At 42.6% G+C, this 20,363-nt stretch overlaps 1 protein-coding gene across 17 annotated transcripts in view; it reads left to right on the top strand.

Moving 5' to 3' along the window:
- Window positions 1-252: 252 nt before the first annotated feature.
- Window positions 253-20,363, top strand: part of STRC (stereocilin) — a 37,633-nt gene continuing 17,522 nt past the window's right edge. For 12 of the 17 annotated variants that reach the window (XR_012330082.1, XR_012330083.1, XM_073800874.1 and 9 more), the window contains exon 1: window positions 8,978-12,286. Coding sequence is in view for 15 of the 17 variants with exons in the window: in XM_073800874.1 (XP_073656975.1) it covers window positions 12,275-12,286 (12 nt within the window). In the remaining 2 variants the exon portion in view is untranslated. The other 5 variants (XM_073800864.1, XM_073800860.1, XM_073800863.1 and 2 more) reach the window with 5 other exon arrangements.

Genomic DNA, 20,363 nt, shown 5'->3' with positions numbered 1-20,363 from the left:
GAGGGTCAGGGTTCGGCGGGGGCTGCGGAGGCCAGGCAGAGAACCACGAGCCTTCAGGCTGCGCTCGCGCGTCTGGCCCAGTCGGCCCCGCAGCCGGAGGTCCCAACCCCCCAGCCCGGCTCGGGCCGCAGTGTGGCAGACGCCGATTGGCTGTGCGGCGCCTGCGTCGGGCGGGCGGGACCAGCTGGTAACGGCCGAGTGGCCGGAGAGCGGGCCTGGGCGGAGGCGACGGGCGCCGGGGCGAGTGAGGCCGGGAGGGTGCTGGCGCCCGGGCCTGGTGCTGGGGGTGGGCCCGGGGCGAGCCGGAACCCAGGAGCGGGCGGGCTGGCGGAGCAGGACTTGCGGCGCTGGGAGCCGACCCTGAGCTCGACCCGCGTGGGGAGAGCCGAGCTCAGGAGGCGTCAGAGCCGGAGGCGGAGAAGTGAAGTCAGGGCTGAGTGGGCGGAAGAGAGCCTGGGCAAAGGTGAGGCCCAGAAGTGGGAATTGAGAGAGGGAGCTGGCACCCGAGGGAGCGCGTTGGAGTGGACACACTTGGGACGGGACACATTTTCAAAATGTCAGGCTGTTGCATTTTGTCCAGTTCCTCTTAACTCGGTCTTTCTTTTGGCGGCAGTCCTAAGCCCTCCCACTGACCCACCTCATCGCATTACCTGATACCCTCAGGTCCAGGTGGTGCCTGAATTCCTCTTTGTCCAACCCCGGGATTCCTGCTCTTTGTGGCTGCTGCTTTTAACTAGAAATGCTGTCACACAGGTGAAGGTGTCTGTCCACTTAGTCAACTACGCAGATTCTCTGTAATGACTCCTGTCTCATTTGTTTCAAAAAGCCTTGAGTCTGGGTACAATGTTTGTCTTCTTAAGGGCAAAGAGGTTGGGAGGAAGGGAAGAGAACCTCTAAGGCTTGGTGCAACTCCAAAAATGAAATGACACTCGATTCTTTTATTTTCTTAACAGGCATGGCCACTTATCACCCAGTAGGACACATGCAACTGCCCCGGGCTGATGCCATTCGTTCCCGACTCATTGATACTTTCTCTCTCCTTCAGCATCTGCACGGCTTGAGCCAAGCTGTGCCACGGCACACTATTCGAGAGATACTTGGTCAGCAGCCTGTTTCTTCACTAGGATGAATTTAAGACTCCCATCCACACCCTCCAAAGAGTAGGAAGCAGAGAGGCAATTTTAAGGGTAGAAATTTCAGGGGAGATTGGTTTGGTTGCTAGTTTGGAAGTTACACCAAACTTGATAAATCAAAGGCTTTATAAATAAAACTCTGGATCCAGGAGATGGAACCCATGCCGTTCACTTTTAGGCCTAGGGTAACTATTAGCCCTGGCTGACTTGGAAGTTTCTACCAAAGACACTTAAAACTTTGAGGGTTGAACCTGCAGCCTTTATTCTGGGCATGGACAGTGTTGGTCATAAGCAATAGGTGAGCTCGTACTCCAAAATAGTATTAGTTGTTGTGTGAAGGAGCAGCAAGGTAAGCCCCTGCACTAGGGGGCCCATTATGTAACCAGTGTTCCTGCCCCCAATCCTACCTGCTCCTGATACTCGCAAAGACTTCTTTTTATATTTATCCACTGTCCCTTTTTTTAAATGTTTGGTGTAGATCCTTCCTGTCAGAAGAAACTTATGTTGGGAGATCAACACCAGCTTGTGCGCTTCTCCATAAAGCCTCGTCATGTAGAACGGATTACACATGCCCAGAGACTGATGAGCACCCTTCGAGTGCGCTGCAGCCAGAGTCCACCGCTTTCCTTGTGGGCTGGATGGGTCCTTGAGTGTATCCTTTCATGCCACTCATTTTTATCCCATGACTTTACGGTCTCTCTTGCCTCATCATCTGCCTATTGACTTATTTTTCCCTTCCCAAACTCCATTTTCTTCTCATTCTCACCGCTTCTGTTCTTGCCCTAATTATGTCACCTGCCTAAACCAAAAAGAACTCCACTCTATGTTTTCTTAAGAGAAAACAGGTCCTCTCTTCAGAAACTTTATCATCTTCCTCATCTTTCTGAATACAATTGTACTGATGGTTGAAATAGGTGAGAACTCATGCTGAATGAAAGGGTAGGAGTCATTTTTCCTTTTAAGTTGATCATTTTACACATTTGAATGTTATTTGAATTGTGATAGGAACAATTATATTAAGTCTCTTGGAGTAGGATTTGTGCAACTGCTAAGACCTAGAAACATTTGAAGGGCTCTCAAGTGTAGTAGATAGAAGGTAGTGTAGACACTTAGAGGTGGGGTGTAGTAGTCTCACAAGGAATTGGAGACAGGAAGACCAGTTGCATTTCTTGTGTTAGTCTAATAATTTGAATGAATCTTTTCTAATAGAGATATCAGTACCTATCAGCAAGTGATCCAACATTTACATTTTTACAAATATGTTTAGAAAGATTAAGTACAAATAAGAAAACTCACAATGTATGTAAAGTTACAACTAAGATATTAGATGAGCCAAAAAATGACTTGAAGAGTAGATGACACTAAAACCAATCATAAATTTTATGAAATGTATTAAAAGCAAAAGAATGTTTGGAGAATCAATGACCTCATTTGATTATCATCTCAAACTGCTCAGAAAGGACAGTAGAAGTACTCACTTCCTTGTTTCATCCTCACTATTTTGGGGAAGTTTCCCACTTTAAAAATAGCTTTTGGACTTCCCTGGTGGCGCAGTGGTTAAAAATCCACCTGCCAGTGCAGGAGACATGGGTTCAAACCCTGGTCCGGGAAGATCCCACATGCCACGGAGCAACTAAACCTGTGTACCGCAACGACTGAGCCTGCGCTCTAGAGCCCTAAGAGAAGCCCGTGCACCACAACAAAGAGTAGCCCCCACTCACCGCAACTAGAGAAAGCCCGCGCAGCAACAAAGACCCAACACAGCCAAAAAATAAATAATAAAAATAAAAAGTAAATTTAAAAAAATAGTCTTTTAATGGAATCAGGTCAAAGGCATTTAAATACACAACAGTATTTGGTGTCATTGACCAACTGCGGTATACTATATGCTTTGAACTGTTTTATTTCCTCCGCACAGTGATGAGGGTTTTAAATTAAGTCACCCACATTTCCTATTTCTTGTTGTTAATGATAATTGGCAAGTATTTGCCCTGTGGGATTAGAGATACAGATTTCAGCCTTGGAATAAAGTAAATAGCAGTAAATATATGGGATTCCCTGAATCTAACAGACAAATCAAAATAGAATAGCACTAACCATTCTTTTTGGTGAAACAGCTGAATATGAAACATGATCACTGTGCCAGAGGATAGGTGGATTGCCTGAATGGGAATCACCTGGCAAGCTCATGAAAATTGTATCTTATTAAGTACATTCTCATGGTAGAAAGGCAGGAGGGATTTTGCAAAGGGAAATAATTTGTGACTAACAGATTTCTTTGAATAGACTAATTCGTGTGGTAAACATTAAGACTTTGTTTAGACTTTTTTTTTTTTTTTTTTTTTTTTGAAGTACGCGGGCCTCTCACTGTTGTGGCCTCTCCCGTTGCGGAGCACAGGCTCCGGACGCTCAGGTTCAGCGGCCATGGCGCACGGGCCAAGCCGCTCCGCGGCATGTGGGATCTTCCCGGACCGGGGCACGAACCCTTGTCCCCTGCATCGGCAGGCGGACTCTCAACCACTGCGCCACCAGGGAAGCCCCTAACAATTTTTTTTTTTTTTTTTTTTTTTTTTTTTTTTTTGCGGTACGCGGGCCTCTCACTGTTACGGCCTCTCCCTTTACAGAGCACAGGCTCCGGACGCGCAGGCCCAGCGGCTGTTTAGACTTTTAAAAAGCAATTTTCCAGATCATAAAGAATGCTGTTACAGATAAGGAACAAACAGTGCTCTAGATCAAAGCTCCCCAATCTTTTTCATCTTACAATTTTGTTTCCCAGAAAAACATATATAACCTTGAAAACCTCCATAGTAATTTTAATCATTTTATTTTATCACATTTTTTCTGTGATATGGAGAAGCAAGTTGAAGTAAAAATGATAATTTAGACTAACATGTTGCTAAATATTATATTTTAGTGTTTATTATTATATAATTTTAATAATAAAATGTAAGCAAACTTTTACGTTTGCCATTTTATAAGTGATCATGCTTTTTTTAAAGAAAATATATAATTTGTCTACAAATGAATTTTTAAGTGACATTATATATTAAGTTCGGTTTGGGGATCAAATACATTTAATTTATGGGTTTTTTGTCTGTGTCAAGTGGCTTGCAGGATCTTAGTTGCCTGACCAGGGATTGAACCTGGGCCCATGGCAGTGAAAGCACCGAGTCCGAACCACTGGACCCTGGACCCGAACCAATTCCCTATGTATTATATTTCTAAATTTTCTGTTTCTTTTAAAAAGTTTAGATATAACGTATATTAGTTTTAGGTTTACAACATTGTGTATTGTATGTTAAATACATGTTATATGTTAAAGTGTAGGTGCAAATTTAATTATGTGTTTGGGCATAAAAAAGTAGAAAAAAAATCTTCTTCCACAATGATATTGGTAATTCTGCTTTGCACGTTAAACATCAATGGGCTTATTTTTATAATTTTCATATTTTGTTTCTAAATGGTGAGAAGGTGAGAAAAGAAAAAAGATTTGGCTCATTTGCAAGCCCTTCTCTGAAAATAACACATTGTGAGTGTGAATAGTTCTTATTTCCAACAAAAAACTGAGTACAACATTATTATAATTTAAACACTGATTTTTGAGGTTCTAGAGATATCTTGATGTGCCATATAAAATTTTCTATCAGATGAATGCAATTTATAGAATCTGATGAAGATTGTCTTGAGATAAACTTGCAGAATTATTCTTTTGCTCTTCATTAAGTTGTATTTCAACATCAGTGTTCCTTACTTCGTTAATGTAATTAGCCAAAACATTGCTAAAAGCAATAACAATTTAAAACTGTAAGTGTCAAAATCTACACAGCCATTTGTGTTGTTCAGGGTGATTGAGTATTCTCTTGTCTCTGTTAACTGCCAGGCATATCAGTCATAGTGCATTTGGAGGCTCTCAGATTGTTCTGTTTCAAAGAGAAAATTTTATTTAGCTTTTAAACCTATTTTGATCTCAGTGCTCTTTTTTACAGCATGATATACATCTATTAAATGTATACAAGAGGTGAAGAGGGTTGAAAGATGAAAGCAAATGAGTAAAGGAATTGAGGTCAGCAAATAATTAGGTTCTAGAGAGAAAGTATAGGATTCAATTTGCTTTGCAGCATAAAATCAATTTTAGGCAGAGTAGAAAGGAGAAGCTTTAAAAGTAACAAAGAACCAAGTAATTTCTTATTATAACCTAATATGCCCCATGAATCTGGCTTCTTGTTCCTAGATATGTTATAAAACACTTTCCATATCATGGCCCTACATTTGCGTTCTTTTCTCAAGGCCTGTTGCTTCTTCATGAAGTTTGGTACCAGGGTAACAGAACAGACAGGGTTGGTGGTCATTAAGAGAGCAATCCCTTGGTGGCTCTCTGACCCCAGAGTGGGAAGGCAGTAACTTGCAGCTGTTAACACGTACCAGTACCAGCAGGAGATGAGTTGTAGCTATTTTTCATGTTCGATTCTATCCTCCCCTGAATTTCACAGGCTGAAGCAACAACGGCATTAAGAAGAGAAACTCAAAAGAAAAATGGTATAGCAGTGGGCACAACTGTGGTTTTTAACAGTTGCTGATCATTCTCTATCATTCAGCTTCCTGCTTCTTTACCCTTTACTCATCCTTTGCTCTATTCTCACAGAATTGCTCGAATCCTCAAATACCCAACTGTGGCCACTGAAGCTGACTCTGGAGGTGGCAGCTTGGTTCATCTTGCTTGTTTTCATCTTGGAGATCCTTCTTATGTGGCTATCCAGCTTTTTCCTCTTCTGGAAGAATGCCTGGAATGTCTTTGACTTTGTTGTCACCATATTGGTAAGGATAGATATCCTGAGAAATGTGCCTATGTGAATCAAGGACAAGAAAAGTTAAGATACTTAGAGCACAGGAAGAAACAAATAGAAATGTACCTAACCTCCTTATTTTGATTTTTTTCTTCTCTAAAAGTCAGGCATCGTAGGAGTTGTTGGTATTAGGAGCAAGGAAGAATCTGATCACAACATTAACCCCAGCAATAACATCTACCAGTTACTAACCACTTCCTAAATGTCAGAAACTGTCCTTTTTTTCATGCATTTCTTAAAATTTGAGCTCCACAACAACCCAATGAGTTAAGCACTGTATTTATCCCCTTTTAATGTCTGAGCAAGTTGAAATGCAGGGTTTAAGTAATTTCTTATAGAAAGGCTGAATAGGAAACAGTCCCCAGAGAATGCTTTTCAAAGGATAATGACCAAGGAACTATGACAATGATAAAGATAAAGATAAAGAAGGGGCAACTGTGCGTGGGTGCTTTGGGGTATATTTTACTCATGATCTGTGTGTTTCCTACAGTCCCTGATTCCTGAGGTTGTGGTGCTGGTAGGGGTAACAAGCCATTCCGTATGGCTCCAGTTGCTGAGGATCTGCCGGGTGCTAAGGTCTCTTAAACTCTTTGCACGATTCCGTCAAGTTCGAGTCATTATTTTGGCCCTGGTCAGGGCCCTTAAGGTGATTTGACTGCTGCAGCTGTATCAAGTGGGCAAGGTGGATAAACATGGGGGTTTAACATGAAACAGTCTGGGTGGATGAAAGAAGGCAATGAAAGACCCTGTGAAATGTTGTTGATGAGAAAGGGCTAGGGACAGGCTGCTGTGTTCTAGAGATGACTGGGCTCAGGCTAGAAGTGAGGGTTTGGTGGGGGATTTCCAGGGTGGGTCTGACTAGGCTGTAGGTGGAGATCAGCCTAGTCTGGCCCAACTCTGACTCAAGGTCATGGCCTCTAGAGCATGACCTTCCTCTTGATGTTGCTGCTCATCTTCTTCTACATTTTTGCCGTGGCTGGTGTCTACTTCTTCGAGAATTACACCCGTTCAACTCGCCAGGACCTGGAGTATCACATGTTCTTCTCGTAGGCAGGACTGGGGGAAGCCTGGGTTGGGGGAGAGAGTTTGGGCATGAGACTGGGAAGCTAGTCCAAAGTACAGTAATACAAAAAGTATAATATATTGTAAGAAACGGGAATAGAACACAGTAAGGAGAGGTAAAGAGAAAGCAGAGGAATAGTGAGAGGTATTAGCTCCAATTTTGAGGATAGGTCAGGTACTCCTGGTTTGCTTTGGGTTTTGCAAATTCAAACTTACCCTCACCTTTAAATAGCAGTATACTCCATGGGTTAAGCCCTGGTTTCTGTCTCAGTTACCTCTTTTGAAAAATGGGATTAAAAGTAGTACTACTTCATAAGAGTGTAGGGATAAATGAGGTAATTCATTTAAGCATTTAGCACAGCATTTCACACATTGTAAGTGATCAGTAAATGTTACTGTGACCTCAAACATGGTCACTGGTTTTACCCCAGTCTCTTAAATGTAGAGATTACACATGCACATACTTAAATTCTTTCAAAAGTAAAATCCTGATAAGCTTTTTGTCTAGAGGACACTGATTACTAGTAGAAAGTCAATTTGGATTTCGAGGAGACAGTGTTATTTGTGAATTGGAATCCAATCTTGTCAGCACCTCTTAGGTCTCTATCTTAGACTAACAGGTAGTTTTGTAAGAGTATTGACTTGGGGAAGTCCTAGAATTCATTCTGTTCAGGCTCTGATGTTTTCAGTAATATGTATATTGAGGGATAAGAAGGAAAATTTAGATATCTTCCTGAGACCTTTTGTGATATATTCATTATCATTCATTATTTGGAGTCACATGTTTGTGTCACATATCCATCCATTTACTTGACTGTCAGTTCATGCCAGCAAACTAAGTAGGCACGATGTTTGCTAAATTTGTATGTGACTTCCCGTTAGGTGAAGTCCATAAAACAGTGGAGAATGAACTTAGAAAAAAATGATGTGTAATTGGTGATTCAATTTTTAAACATTCAGTTAATACCTATGTATTAAACACCTACTGTGCCCCAGGCACTGATGGAATGGTGAGAGCTATTCATAGATTATTCATGATAAAGGAAAACCTAATAAAACAATCTCAAACCGAAGAAAGATTAGGTAAAAAATTGAGTATGGTAGAAAAGGGGCTAAAGTCAGAGCAAACTACAAAGAAATGCTCTTATGTTGCTTTGAGAGTAAGAATGATAGTGTTTCTTAGAGAATTAGCTCTCTCTGTCTATACACACACCTCCTTTTTCTTTAGGGACCTGCTGAATTCCGTAGTGACAGTGTTCATTCTCTTTACTATGGATCATTGGTATGCACTGCTTCAGGATACCTGGAAGGTGCCTGAAGTCAGCCGTACCTTCAGCAGCATCTATGTCATCCTCTGGTTGTTACTTGGTTCCATTATCTTTCGAAACATCATAGTAGCCATGATGGGTAAGCATAGAAGAGGTGAAACTTGGTGAGAGGGGTGTTTGGGAAGAAATTAGAGCGAAAGCTAGGATTGGTGAATTACGGAGAGAGAGAACCTGATGTAACAGGAAGGTGCGGGGCCTGGAATGGATATTTCACTTGGTTTCTCCCCACCCAAGCCCTCTCCCCATGTCTAGTCACCACCATCTCCCAACTCCTAATGGCCCTTTGGGGCAGTTACTAACTTCCAGAATATCAGAAATGAGCTGAACGAGGAGATGACACACCTGGAGGTTCAGCACAAAGCCGACATATTCAAGCGTCAGATTATCCAGAGGTCTGCTTCCCCATTTTCAAACCCAGCTTTAGTTCGTGAGGGTGCCCTGATCTCATTCTCTGTTTCCGCTCCTTGGCCGCAGTGCCATTTTCCCCTTTGTGACAGATTTGCCTCAGAGTTAGAATTCCCCAGCTCTAAAATACTGCCTGATTCTTTATCCACTGTCAGGGCTTCCCCACTCTTTTTCACTCCTTTACTACAACTTATTCTCCTTACTTGATGATCAGAATTCTTTTTTCCTTACTACACTCCTGCTTCAGTGTAACTCTCTTCACTCTTTTGTGTTTTTTGCTTTGCAGGAGACAAAACCTAATCCCCGAGGCACAGAGGTCAAGCGTTAGCAAAATGGATGCCAGGTTAGGAGTGTATATATGAAGTGGGATGGACACACATGAAGGAGGAAAGGGTAGGAAACCAAAGGTGAAGATTGGCTTTGAGAGAGAATTCATTCATTCAATAACTATTTATTGTAGTGGGTTGAATGGTGGCCTCAAAAAAGATATGTCCATGTTCTAATTCCCAGAACCTGTGAACATGACCTTATTTAGAAAAAGGGTCTTTGCAGATGCAGTTAAATTTAGGATCTTGAGATGTGATCATTCTGGATTATCCAGGTGGGCCATAAATCCAGTGACAAGGGTCTCTGGATTTAAGAGACAGGAGAGAAGACATAGACATAGAGAATAGGAGACGATGTCAAGACAGAGATAGAGATTGGAGTGATGCAACCACAAGCCAAAGGAAGCCAGTGGATGCAAGGCAACTGCCAGAAGCAACAAGAAGCAAGGAACCTTCTCCCTTTGAGATTCCAAAGGGAGTATGGCCCTGTTGACACATTGATTTCAGACTTCCGGCTTCCAAAATTGTGAGAGAATAAATTTCTGTTGTTTTAAGCTACCAAGTTTGTGGTAATTTCCTACAGCAGCCACAGGAAACTAATAAAAGTACCTTCCGTGAAACATGTTATTCAAGACACTGAGTGTTCAGCAGTGGACAAGAGAGCAGAAGGAGAAATAAGAAATCCATCAACAAATAATTATTGAATGCTTATTAGTTGCTCAGAGTATATCAGTGAACAAAATAAATAATAATGCCTGTTCTCATGGAGCTTATATACTAGTAGGAGGAAAGGGACAGCAAACAATAATCATATTAATAAGAAAATTAGCACATTAAAATATAAGCCTTGAATATAAAAAGAATGTATATATGTGTGTATAACTGAGTCACTTTGCTATAAGCAGAAATTAACACAACATTGTAACTCAACTATACTTCAATAAAAAACAAATTTAAAAATAGGATAAGCATTATAAAAAAGTAAAAAGTAGAATAGGTTAAGGGGGATTGGAGTATAAGAGGGGGGTTGCATATGGGTTGTACTTTTTTTTTTTTTAGGGGCTTCAAATGCTTGGCTTTAATTTATTTATTTATTTTTGGCTGTGTTGGGTCTTCATTTCTGTGCGAGGGCTTTATCTAGTTGTGACAAGCGGGGGCCACTCACTATCGTGGCCTCTCTTGTTGCGGAGCACAGGCTCCAAACGCGCAGGCTCAGTAGTTGTGGCTCATGGGCCTAGTTGCTCTGCAGCATGTGGGATCTTCCCAGACCAGGGTTCGAACCCGTGTCCCCTGCATTAGCAGGCAGATTCTTAACCACTGTGCCACCAGGGACAGTGGGTCCCTGGGTTGTAATTTTAAACAAGGTAGTCAGGGTGGCCTCTGACAGTGGGTCCCTGGATTGTAATTTTAAACAAGATAGTCAGGGTGGCCTCTGAAAAGGTAACATTTGAGCAAAGACTTGGAGGAAGTCAGGGGATTACTATGTGGATATCTATGGGAAGAGTATTATAGGCAGAGGGAACAGCTAGTACAAAGGTCCTAAAACAGAAGCATGCCTGGTGTGTTTGAGAAATAGCAAGGAAGCTACTGTGACTGAAGCAGAGTAAGTAGGGGGGGAGAATGATAGGAGATGAGGTCAGAGAGGTAATGGGGACCTGATCCTGTAGGGCTGTGGGGACCACTGTGAGGACTTAGGCTTTGATTTCGGGTGAAATGGGGAACATAGCGGAGCAGTGACATGCAGTGACTTACATTTAAGAAAAATTAGTCTGCTTGCTGTGTTGACGATAAACTGAGGGAAGAATAAAATAAGAAGCAGAGAGATGAGTTAGGAGGCTATGCTGCTATACAGGCAAGAGGCGTTGATGGCTCAGACCAGAGTGGTACCAGTGGTACCACTCTGAGAGAAAAGATATTTTGAAGGTAGAGTCAACAGGCTTGCTTTTTTTAAAAAATTATTTATTTATTTTATTTTATTTTTTATTTTTGGCTGTGTTGGGTCTCCGTTGCTGTGCGCGGGTTTTCTCTAGTTGGGGTGATCCGGAGCTACTCTTCGTTGCGGTGTGCGGGCTTCTCATTGTCATGGCTTCTCTTGTTGCAGAGCACGGGCTCTAGGCGCACAGGCTTCAGTAGTTGTGGCACGTGGGCTCAGTAGTTGTGGCTTGCAGGCTCTAGAGCTCAGGCTCCGTAGTTGTGGCGCATGGGCTTAGTTGCTCCACGGCATGTGGGATCTTCCCGGGCCAGGTCTCGAACCCGTGTCCCTTGCATTGGCAGGCGGATTCTTAACCACTGTGCCACCAGGGAAGCCCTCAACAGGCTTTCTTGATGGATTGGATGTGGGGTTTGAGAGAAGAATTAAGGATGAAAGTTCTGACCCAAGCAACTGGAAGGGTTGATTAGCTGAGATGGGGAGGGCTGTGGGTGGAAGAGGTTTGGTGGGCAAAGAGTTCAGTTTTGATTGAATTTGAGATGTCCTTAGACATTCAAGTGGTGCTAAGTGAGTAAAAGTTGTATATACAAGTCTGGATTAAGGAGTGAGGTCTGGACAAGAGGCTTAAATTTGCATCTGGTAGGCATTTGAACTCAGCAGATGAGATCACCAAAGGAGCAACGGTAGATGGAGAAGATATAAAGAGCTGAGCCCAAGTTCCCTCTAATATTAAGAGATGGAATCGAGGGGGCAGAGGCTATAGTTGTGGTGTAATAGGCATAGGGCCAAGGGGTGGGGGGCTAAAACTTTGCAAAATAAGGTGGAGTGTGGAACGTGGAAGCCCGAGTAAGATTGAGCACAGACGTTATGTGGTGAGGGGCACTAATAGGGGTACATGACACGGGATAATTTAGGTTGGATGTGCTTAAACTTAGATTTTGGGAGCAGTTTGGCCTTCATTGCCTTAACTCCTAGCTTTAGGCCAGGGCCAGAATCAGAATAACGAAAGAACCAGCCATATTGTGTAAAAGTATTTGAAGCAATAAAATTTTGCCTTTCACTTACAGAGATGCCAATCAACAAGGGGAATCTTTGGAAGAGTCCAAATACAGTGCCACTAAAGAGAGTTCAAGAGCATCTAAGTCAAAAACAAAGAAGTCCTTGTCAAAAGTGAAGAAGTCTGCATCTTCCTCTTCCTCCTCATCTTCATCTTCCTACTGTTCCTCTTCTTCTGGCTCCAGATATTATGACCGTATTGGTAAGCCGAGGGTTTCTCCCAGTTGAATTCAGACTCCTCTTCTCCATGAGACATCCCATTCTTAATAGGAGCTCTCCCACTATGCACATTTCCCGATTTTCTCCACCAGTCTGATTTTCTGGCCTTGGTTACTTTCTTCACGCTTCTTCATTTCCCCTGTGCTTCTGCCGCACTTTGGAAAAGTATGGTTGTGGCTCTCTTTGTTTATTGTAGAAGTGGTGTCTTGGTGATACATACTTTTCTCTCTCTCCTTCCTATATCCTCTTTCATCCCTGCTTTCTCCTCGCCTGCCCCCACAGAGTTTATCAGCTTTTATCCAACTTCCAAGAATCTAGATATGTTCTTGAGAAGCATTTCTCCCTCCAGGTCAGTTGGACTGGGAGACTCATGTGCACCAGAATCTGCCTGGGCTAATGGATATGGATCAGGATGAACGTGTTGTTTGGCCTAGGGATTCACTCTTCCGATATTTTGAGTTGCTAGAAAAGCTGCAGTATAACCTAGAGGAGCGTAAGCGGTTGCAAGAGTTTGCAGGTATGGATTTAGGGCAGCCATGGAGACCAGGAGTTAAGTCCATTGGAGTAGCATATATAACTGGGGAGAAGAAGGGTGTTTGCTATTTTGGCACCTCAGCCTCTGAATTTCCACCTCACACCTAAAAAAGGCAAATTCACGGTTTAGTATGTCACATTCTGGGCATATGTCCAGATTTCTTCTAACCTAGTGAGGACCTGGCAACCCTGCTTCTCTGGTAGGGGACACCTAAATCCTGTTAGGTCTGAGAGCTTATTTCAAAAGAGAAGAGTATCCAGTTCCAGCTGCTGGAAATTAGGATAAGGTGGGCTCTCACTCTATTTGGGCAGCCTGCCCCCCCTTTTTTTGTTTTTTGTTTTTTTTTTTTTGCGGTACATGGGCCTCTCACTGTTGTGGCCTATCCCGTTGCGGAGCACAGGCTCGGGATGCACAGGCTCAGCGGCCATGGCTCATGGGCCCAGCTGCTCCACGGCATGTGGGATCCTCCTGGACCGGGGCACGAACCCGTGTCCCCTGCCTCGGCAGGCGGACTCTCAGCCACTGCCACCAGGGGAGCCCCAGCCTGTCCCCTTTTGTACATGTTTCTTCTCTTTGAAGGTCACCTTTCAGACCTCAACAGTAAGGGCCTCAGGCTCAAGTTCAATAGCTATGGGGATTAGACAGTCAGCAGAAAGCCCACAAGTGCCCACTGTCCTCAAGAGGTTTATGAATTACAGATTCCTCTTCCTTTCAGTCCCTTCTAGAGTCAAGCCTATGCAGAGAAAATATGTGATCAAATGGTAAAGTTTAGAACTTCCCTGGTGGTCCAGTGGTTAAGAAACTGCCTTCCAATGCAGGGGACGCAGGTTTGATCCCCAGTCGGGGAGCTAAGATTCCACATGCCATGGGGCAACTAAGCCCATGCACCGCAACTACTGAGCACGCGTGCCACAGCTAGAGAAGCCCGCGCGCCTCAACGAAGATCCTGTGTGCCGCAACTAAGACCCGACACAGCCAAATAAATAAATAAATGTTTAAAAAAAATAGTGAAGTTGGGACTTCATGGTGGTGCAGAGGTTAAGAATCTGCCTGCCAATGCAGGGGACATGGGTTCGAGCCCTCTTCCAAGAAAATCCCACATGCTGCAGAGGAACTAAGCCCGTGTGCCACAACTACTGAGCCTGTGCTTTAGAGCCCACGAGCCACAACTACTGAGACCGTGTGCCACAACTACTGAAGCCTGCCCACCTAGAGCCCGTGCTCTGCAACAAGAGAAACCACCACAATGAGAAGCCCGCGCACCACAATGAAGAGTAGCCCCCGCTCGCCGCAACTAGCGAAAGACTTTGTGCAGCAATGAAGACTCAACACAGCCAAAAATAAAATAAATAAATAAATTTAAAAAAATTCTTTTAAAAAAAATAGTAAAGTTTGATTTAAGCTGAGAACTACCTGCTCAAAATTATTTTCCCTAAATTTCTCATTTGAGATTTCACCACCTAGAGATTAATTTGGATCAATGCATTTTCCCTCTAAAATTACAAAAGTTAGGGGCAATTTTTTTTTAACAATTTAATGTGGATTAGTGTTATCCTCCTAATACCTAGCTGAAGTCAACCCCAAGTGAAAATATCAATGGGGGAAGAGGAATGTGTGTGTGGTGGGCATAGGAGAGCAATAAGAGGAATTTATAACATTGGAACATGGAATTTAGAGCAGGATGTCAGACAGGCTTTGCCTACTTCGAATATTGCATTGTTATCCTGCTCTTTCCAACTGTCCTCAGCCCTGCCTCCCCATTTGTTCTGGGGAGAACAGGGTGAAAGGGCGGCGAAGGTAGCAAGATGGCTTCCTTAATCCTGATTAATTCATCTGTGGCAAAGAGGACAGACTCATATGGCTTAATTTAGGGTAAAGATTAGTAAAACTTTTTTTTTTTTTTTTTGCCTCTCCCGTTGCGGAGCACAGGCTCCGGACGCGCAGGCTCAGCGGCCATGGCTCACGGGCCCAGCCGCTCCGCAGCACGTGGGATCTTCCCAGACCGGGGCACGAACCCGTGTCCCTTGCATCGGCAGGCAGACTCTCAACTACTGCACCACCAGGGAAGCCCCAAGATTAGTAAAACTTTGAGTGGAAACCTAGAACCCAGAAAAACAGGGTCTTCACCAAACATTTGTATGTTCTGAACATTCTTACCTCTCCAGCTTCACAGTCTGTTTCTTTACAGTGCAGGCACTGATGAATTTTGAAGACAAGTAAAGCTGACAGCGGATGGCTTCGCTATCTTTGGCAAAAATTAATGAAGGGAAGTGTTGGAAATGGAGAATTCAAAGTATAAATGTCTAATAAATCCTGCTGATAATTGTACAGTGGTCTGTCTCTGAGACATAGGGGATACTGAAAGATATCAGATCAGGCGAAAGTTAGTTCAGATGCCAGTGAGGCCCATGGTCCTTGGCTTTCTACCCTTTCCACAGCTCCTGAATCTCACTCTTTCTTTGGCTTTGTCACTATAGCCCCCACCTTTTCTATAGCATCTACTTCCTGCTAGAGTCCTAATTTCACCTTCTCCCTCACTGGTGGGTACAGGACCCTGGGGGTTGGGGGTAAGGAGACCCCAGGAACTGTGAGTGTAACTATTTGAGAACTGTTGTTTCCCTTGCTACTCTAAGAACATTGCTTCTCCTGGGCACCGTTAACTTCAATCAAACATCATTTTCATCTGTTCCTGAGCCAAAAGAGCATCCCTTTATTCCATTTCCTTGCCTTTTCTGAGGGCATTGATTCTGTTCTGTAGGGGGCGGGGCAAATCAGTATGTCCCACAGATTTTTTAGAGTCAGTCTATCTCCTGTCAGAGTAGGAACACCTTTTATATAGAACATCACCGAAAGGGGATTATCCAATGTTTTAATGTTTCTAGTTACTGTTGACTTATTATCTAGAGGGCATCATGTTCCATTGTTGGATGACTCAAGTCTTTAGACATGTTTATTATTAAAAATTCTATCATTTATTGAGTGCTTAACATATATGAACATACACATGTATGAAGAATACATGAAACACTGAATGGTGTTCTTTAAAATGGTAAATTTTATGTGAATTAGATCTCAATTTTTAAAATAAAGTAAGAAAAGATTATTTGAAACCAATAACCAACATTATGTTTCAAGGAAAAGCATTTTAGTCATTCCCCATAAAATGTGGGACAAAACAAAAATATTTTAAAAATAAATGTCAATATATAATGTTGTATTAAAATCTTATAATAAGAAATAAATACTTGGAAAGAAGAACTACAAATACTATTTTTAGACACAATTGTATACCTAGAAACCCCAAAGGAATCAAATAGAATTAGAGATAACAAAGAATTTCCATTAAGTACAAATAGAAGAATTGAGGACTGGAGAGAGAAACCTGGGAAGCAGGACCACTTAAGGGATAGGAGGAGGAGGAGCCAGAAAAAAGCCTGAGAGGGAAGAACTGAAGAGACAGGAGGATAATCATTCTAGAGTAATGTCCCTAGAATTTCAAGAAAGGAATGGTCCAGCAAGATCTGGATTGGAGCATCCATTGAACCCAGCAATCAGAATACAATAAATATAATAAAACAGAATAAGGAAGTATTTAATAAATCTTACATGTGCTATCCACAAAGTGAATGCTCATCGAGCAATATCATTGAGTGGCTTTGCTCAAAGTGTGGTCTGAGGACCAGCAGAATTGGCTTCACCTGACTTGTTAGAAGTGCAGAATCTCAGGTCCCATCCTCAGGGCCTGTTGAATCAGGTGTTACATATGCACATTAAAGTTTCAAAAAGCACTGCTTTATAGCTATGTGATGACTGATCCCTTCCTGCTTTCTGTAGTTAACCTTCTCAAATGAATGCCCTGTGCATGCTGCCTCATTCTTTAACTCCTTCCTTAACGAAAATGATCTGGTTTCAATTCTATTGGAATGGAATTTATTCAACAAATTTGCATTTTTCCTATGTTCCTATGTTCCAGACTCTGTTATAGGTGTTTGGATATGTCAATGAATGAACAAGACAGAGATCCCTGCCAGTTCTAACTAGCTCCCCATAAGATCCCCAAGTAATAAATAACTTCCATGAAGACAGTGATTTTACCTCCCTCTGTTTTTTTCCCCAAATTATCTTTCCAGCAGCCCAGAGCCGTGTGATAACATCTGCTTAAAAACAAAACCAAACTTTTTTCTGACTAAATAAAAACATTTTAAGGTCTGAGGATCAAGCCTCACTGGCAATGAATCCATTACTTCTCCAGCTTCCTTTTTTATCCTTGCCCTAACCTAATAACCCTGCTATAACTTTTACCAGTCTTCTCAAGTCAAGGAAGAGATTCAGGCTCTATGCCAGGTAAGTATGAAGCTTCCTCAGGAGCATTTTGGAAGTGAAGTTAGGATTTAGATATTGTGATACAATTGAATTTTTTCACATATGGTTTGTATTAAGCTTTTATTTTGGAACATGGTTTCCCCCTTTGATCTTCAGTTATCGCTCACACTGTCAAATATCAATGGATGGATACATAACTTTTTTTTATGTATGGTGTTTTATGTAAGGTGTTTCTGTTTAAGGACACCTTATTTAATATATATTGTTGATTCATTAGCATTGACCTCTGTCAACAACACTATAACTCATGCTTGAATAAAGTTTATCAAACACACGTTTTCTCTGTAAGGTGCATCACAGCCTTCCTGTGCTTAGGAACACTAGAAAGCACTTCAGCACTAAGCTGGGGGACCATTTTAAACGGTGAAATCACCAACAAAAAGCACTAAAATGCTAAAATTGTGGCACTAAATAGATCATGAAAAGGACACTGATTTACAGTATGAGAAGAAGGTGGAGTATTGCCTTGTTTCCCATCCAAGCACTAACCAGGCCCGACCATGCTTAGCTTCCGAGATGAGATCGGGCACATTCAGGGTGGTATGGCTGTAGAGGAGTATTGCCTTGTTTGAACTCAGCTGGGAATGTACACATCAGTCGACTCAAATTTTTTACCACTCTGCAGATGTCTGTGAAGGATTGTGAAAATGCCATAGGTATTGATTTTGGGGTCACAAATAAATTTTAGTGAGCAGAGGAATCTACAACAGAACTCAAAAATGAGAATTTACTCTAAATGCTGTGTGATAATCTGGAGCTTTAGGCTAGTTGGCCTTATGACGCTGCCATCTCAGTGTGTGGTTTCTAGGTTACCTCAACAGGGAAGAGATTGCTGGAGCAATCATTCACTAGCGCTTAAATTCTTTCGTCATTCACTATCCATTAGCCAGAACTAATCACCTGACCCCACCTAACTGCAAGAGATCTGGGGACTGCTTGGATCCTTAGTGAGCAATATATATCTATATTTAAGTTACAAAAGGCAAACCAAAAAGGGAGAAAAACAATTGCACTTTACAAAGGGAGGCCTCTGTTCTAGTCAGACAGAAAGTGCCCTGTGGTTGATTTGGGAGGTTGAGGATGCTTCAGATTTCTCAACTCCTTTGGCTCCTTGCAAGTATCTCCATTCCAATTGCCAGATCACAGAGCATTCCAATCACCCCACCAATCTAATCCATTTCACTTTAGCAACACACATGATTAATATCGTGCTCTGGACCCCTGTAATTTCAGTTTGTTGGCTCTGGTTTTCTCTCTTTCCATTTGCTCATCTGAGGATTGGAACTTGTCTTGCTTTTGTTGAACCTTACCATAGTATAAGCAGTAACTTGCTTGTATTGAATAAGGCTGATATCTTTGCTATAAATCCTAAGCACTTCATCCTCAGTTGGCAGATAGCCTGAATCCTTGTCAGCCACAGGATTGCTTAACCTGATTGCTCCATCATCATGTGGAGTGCCAAGAATTTCCCCTTCTGGGTTGAGGGAGTCCTCATTGTTCCCCTCTCTGCTTGATTCAGCTAGCTCCATACTTGTTCTAAAGGTCTTTCACTCAAGACACTACTTCTTGGTGACAATTTCTGTATTAATTAGGACTCCTTAGTTTCAAATAAAAGAATTCATATTGAGCTAGTCTAATAATAATAGTAGTCACATTTAGTGAATGTTTATTCTGTACCAGTGTCTGGCACATAATGGGTGCTTACTCTTTTTGAATGAATGCCAGGCACTGTGCTAAATACTTTAAATGCCTTATCAAATTTAATACTCATGACAACTCTATACTAGTATTTCTCCTTTTTACAGAAAAGAACACTGTGCCACAGGTTTAGAAACTGCCCAGGACATACTGCTAGTATATGCTGGAGCCAGGACTTGAGCCCAGCCATCTCATTTTTTGCTACCCTATTAGCAAAAAGAATTTATTATAAGAGGGTTGTTATAGAATCAAGGGTGGAAATTCAAGTGGATTGCAGAATGGGCTGGAGCCAGGAGCTAGAAAGCTGTTGGGAACCCAGGCCGTATTCTTCCTCTGATTCTCCTCTCTGCTTTTCAGACTAGATGTACCTTTGATAAGCAAAGAGAAAATATTGGCAAAGTGATACAATAGATCATTTCACTGGTTCTAACTTTTTGACTCACCTTGGAAAATCCCAGCACTGCCCTCACCTCCTTTGATTGCGTGGGCCAAGGTATTCTATTTCTTTGGGCCTCCATTTCCTCATCTATAAAATGAGAAGTTTTTAAAAGAGGATTCTTCAAGTCCTTTCCAGCTCTAAAATTCTATGATCGTGGGCTTCCCTGGTGGCGCAGTGGTTGAGAGTCCACCTGCCGATGCAGGGGACACAGGTTCGTGACCCGGTCCGGGAAGATCCCACATGCCGCAGAGCGGCTGGGCCCGTGAGCCGTGGCCGCTGAGCCTGTGCGTCCGGAGCCTGTGCTCCGCAACGGGAGAGGCCACAACAGTGAGAGGCCCGCGTACCGAAAAAAAAAAAAAATTCTATGATCGTAAATGGACCTTCCAGGACAGAGGCACATTAATAATGGATTTAAACGTATGGGTTTGGGCTTTAGAGAAGGGTTCTAAGGAGAGAAGGACAGAATATGGTTTTAGTGGAGCCTGTGGTGAATTACTGTTTAGAACTGGTGTCAGGTAAAGGCCTTGGGGATATATAAACGGAGGGCAGAAAAGACTTCTCACCCTGACCAGATCAGAGAGATGGATCTCTCTGATCTATGAGCAGTTTCTGTGTGTGTGTGTGTGTGTGTGTGTGTGTGTGTGTGTGTGTATGCATGTGGGGAATAGCCTCCTTGCATAGTCACTTAATCTGGTTTATTTCTTTTCTCACCTCAGAATTTTCTAAGGGCTTTCTCCTGGGCCACAGGAAGAGAGCCAGAGGGCAAACCCAAACACTTGAATGGCCTAATGAGCAAGTCACTCCTCTCTGTGTATATTTTCTTATCCATAAGATGAGAGGTTTGGTCTGTGTGATCTCTGAAATCCTGCCCAACTCTTAACATTTTGTGGCTCTGGGTACTGAATCAAAAGCCCCTCTCTTCCTGAATGCTCCATCCTTAGACCAGACCTTTGTCTTCATTCCTCTTCTCTGTTTACACCTGGCTGCCCAGATCCGTTCTCCTGG

Source organism: Tursiops truncatus, chromosome 2 (genome assembly GCF_011762595.2).
Source record: "Tursiops truncatus isolate mTurTru1 chromosome 2, mTurTru1.mat.Y, whole genome shotgun sequence".
NCBI classification, from domain to species: Eukaryota; Metazoa; Chordata; class Mammalia; order Artiodactyla; family Delphinidae; genus Tursiops; species Tursiops truncatus.
This window is presented reverse-complemented; position numbering and strand designations above follow the sequence as displayed.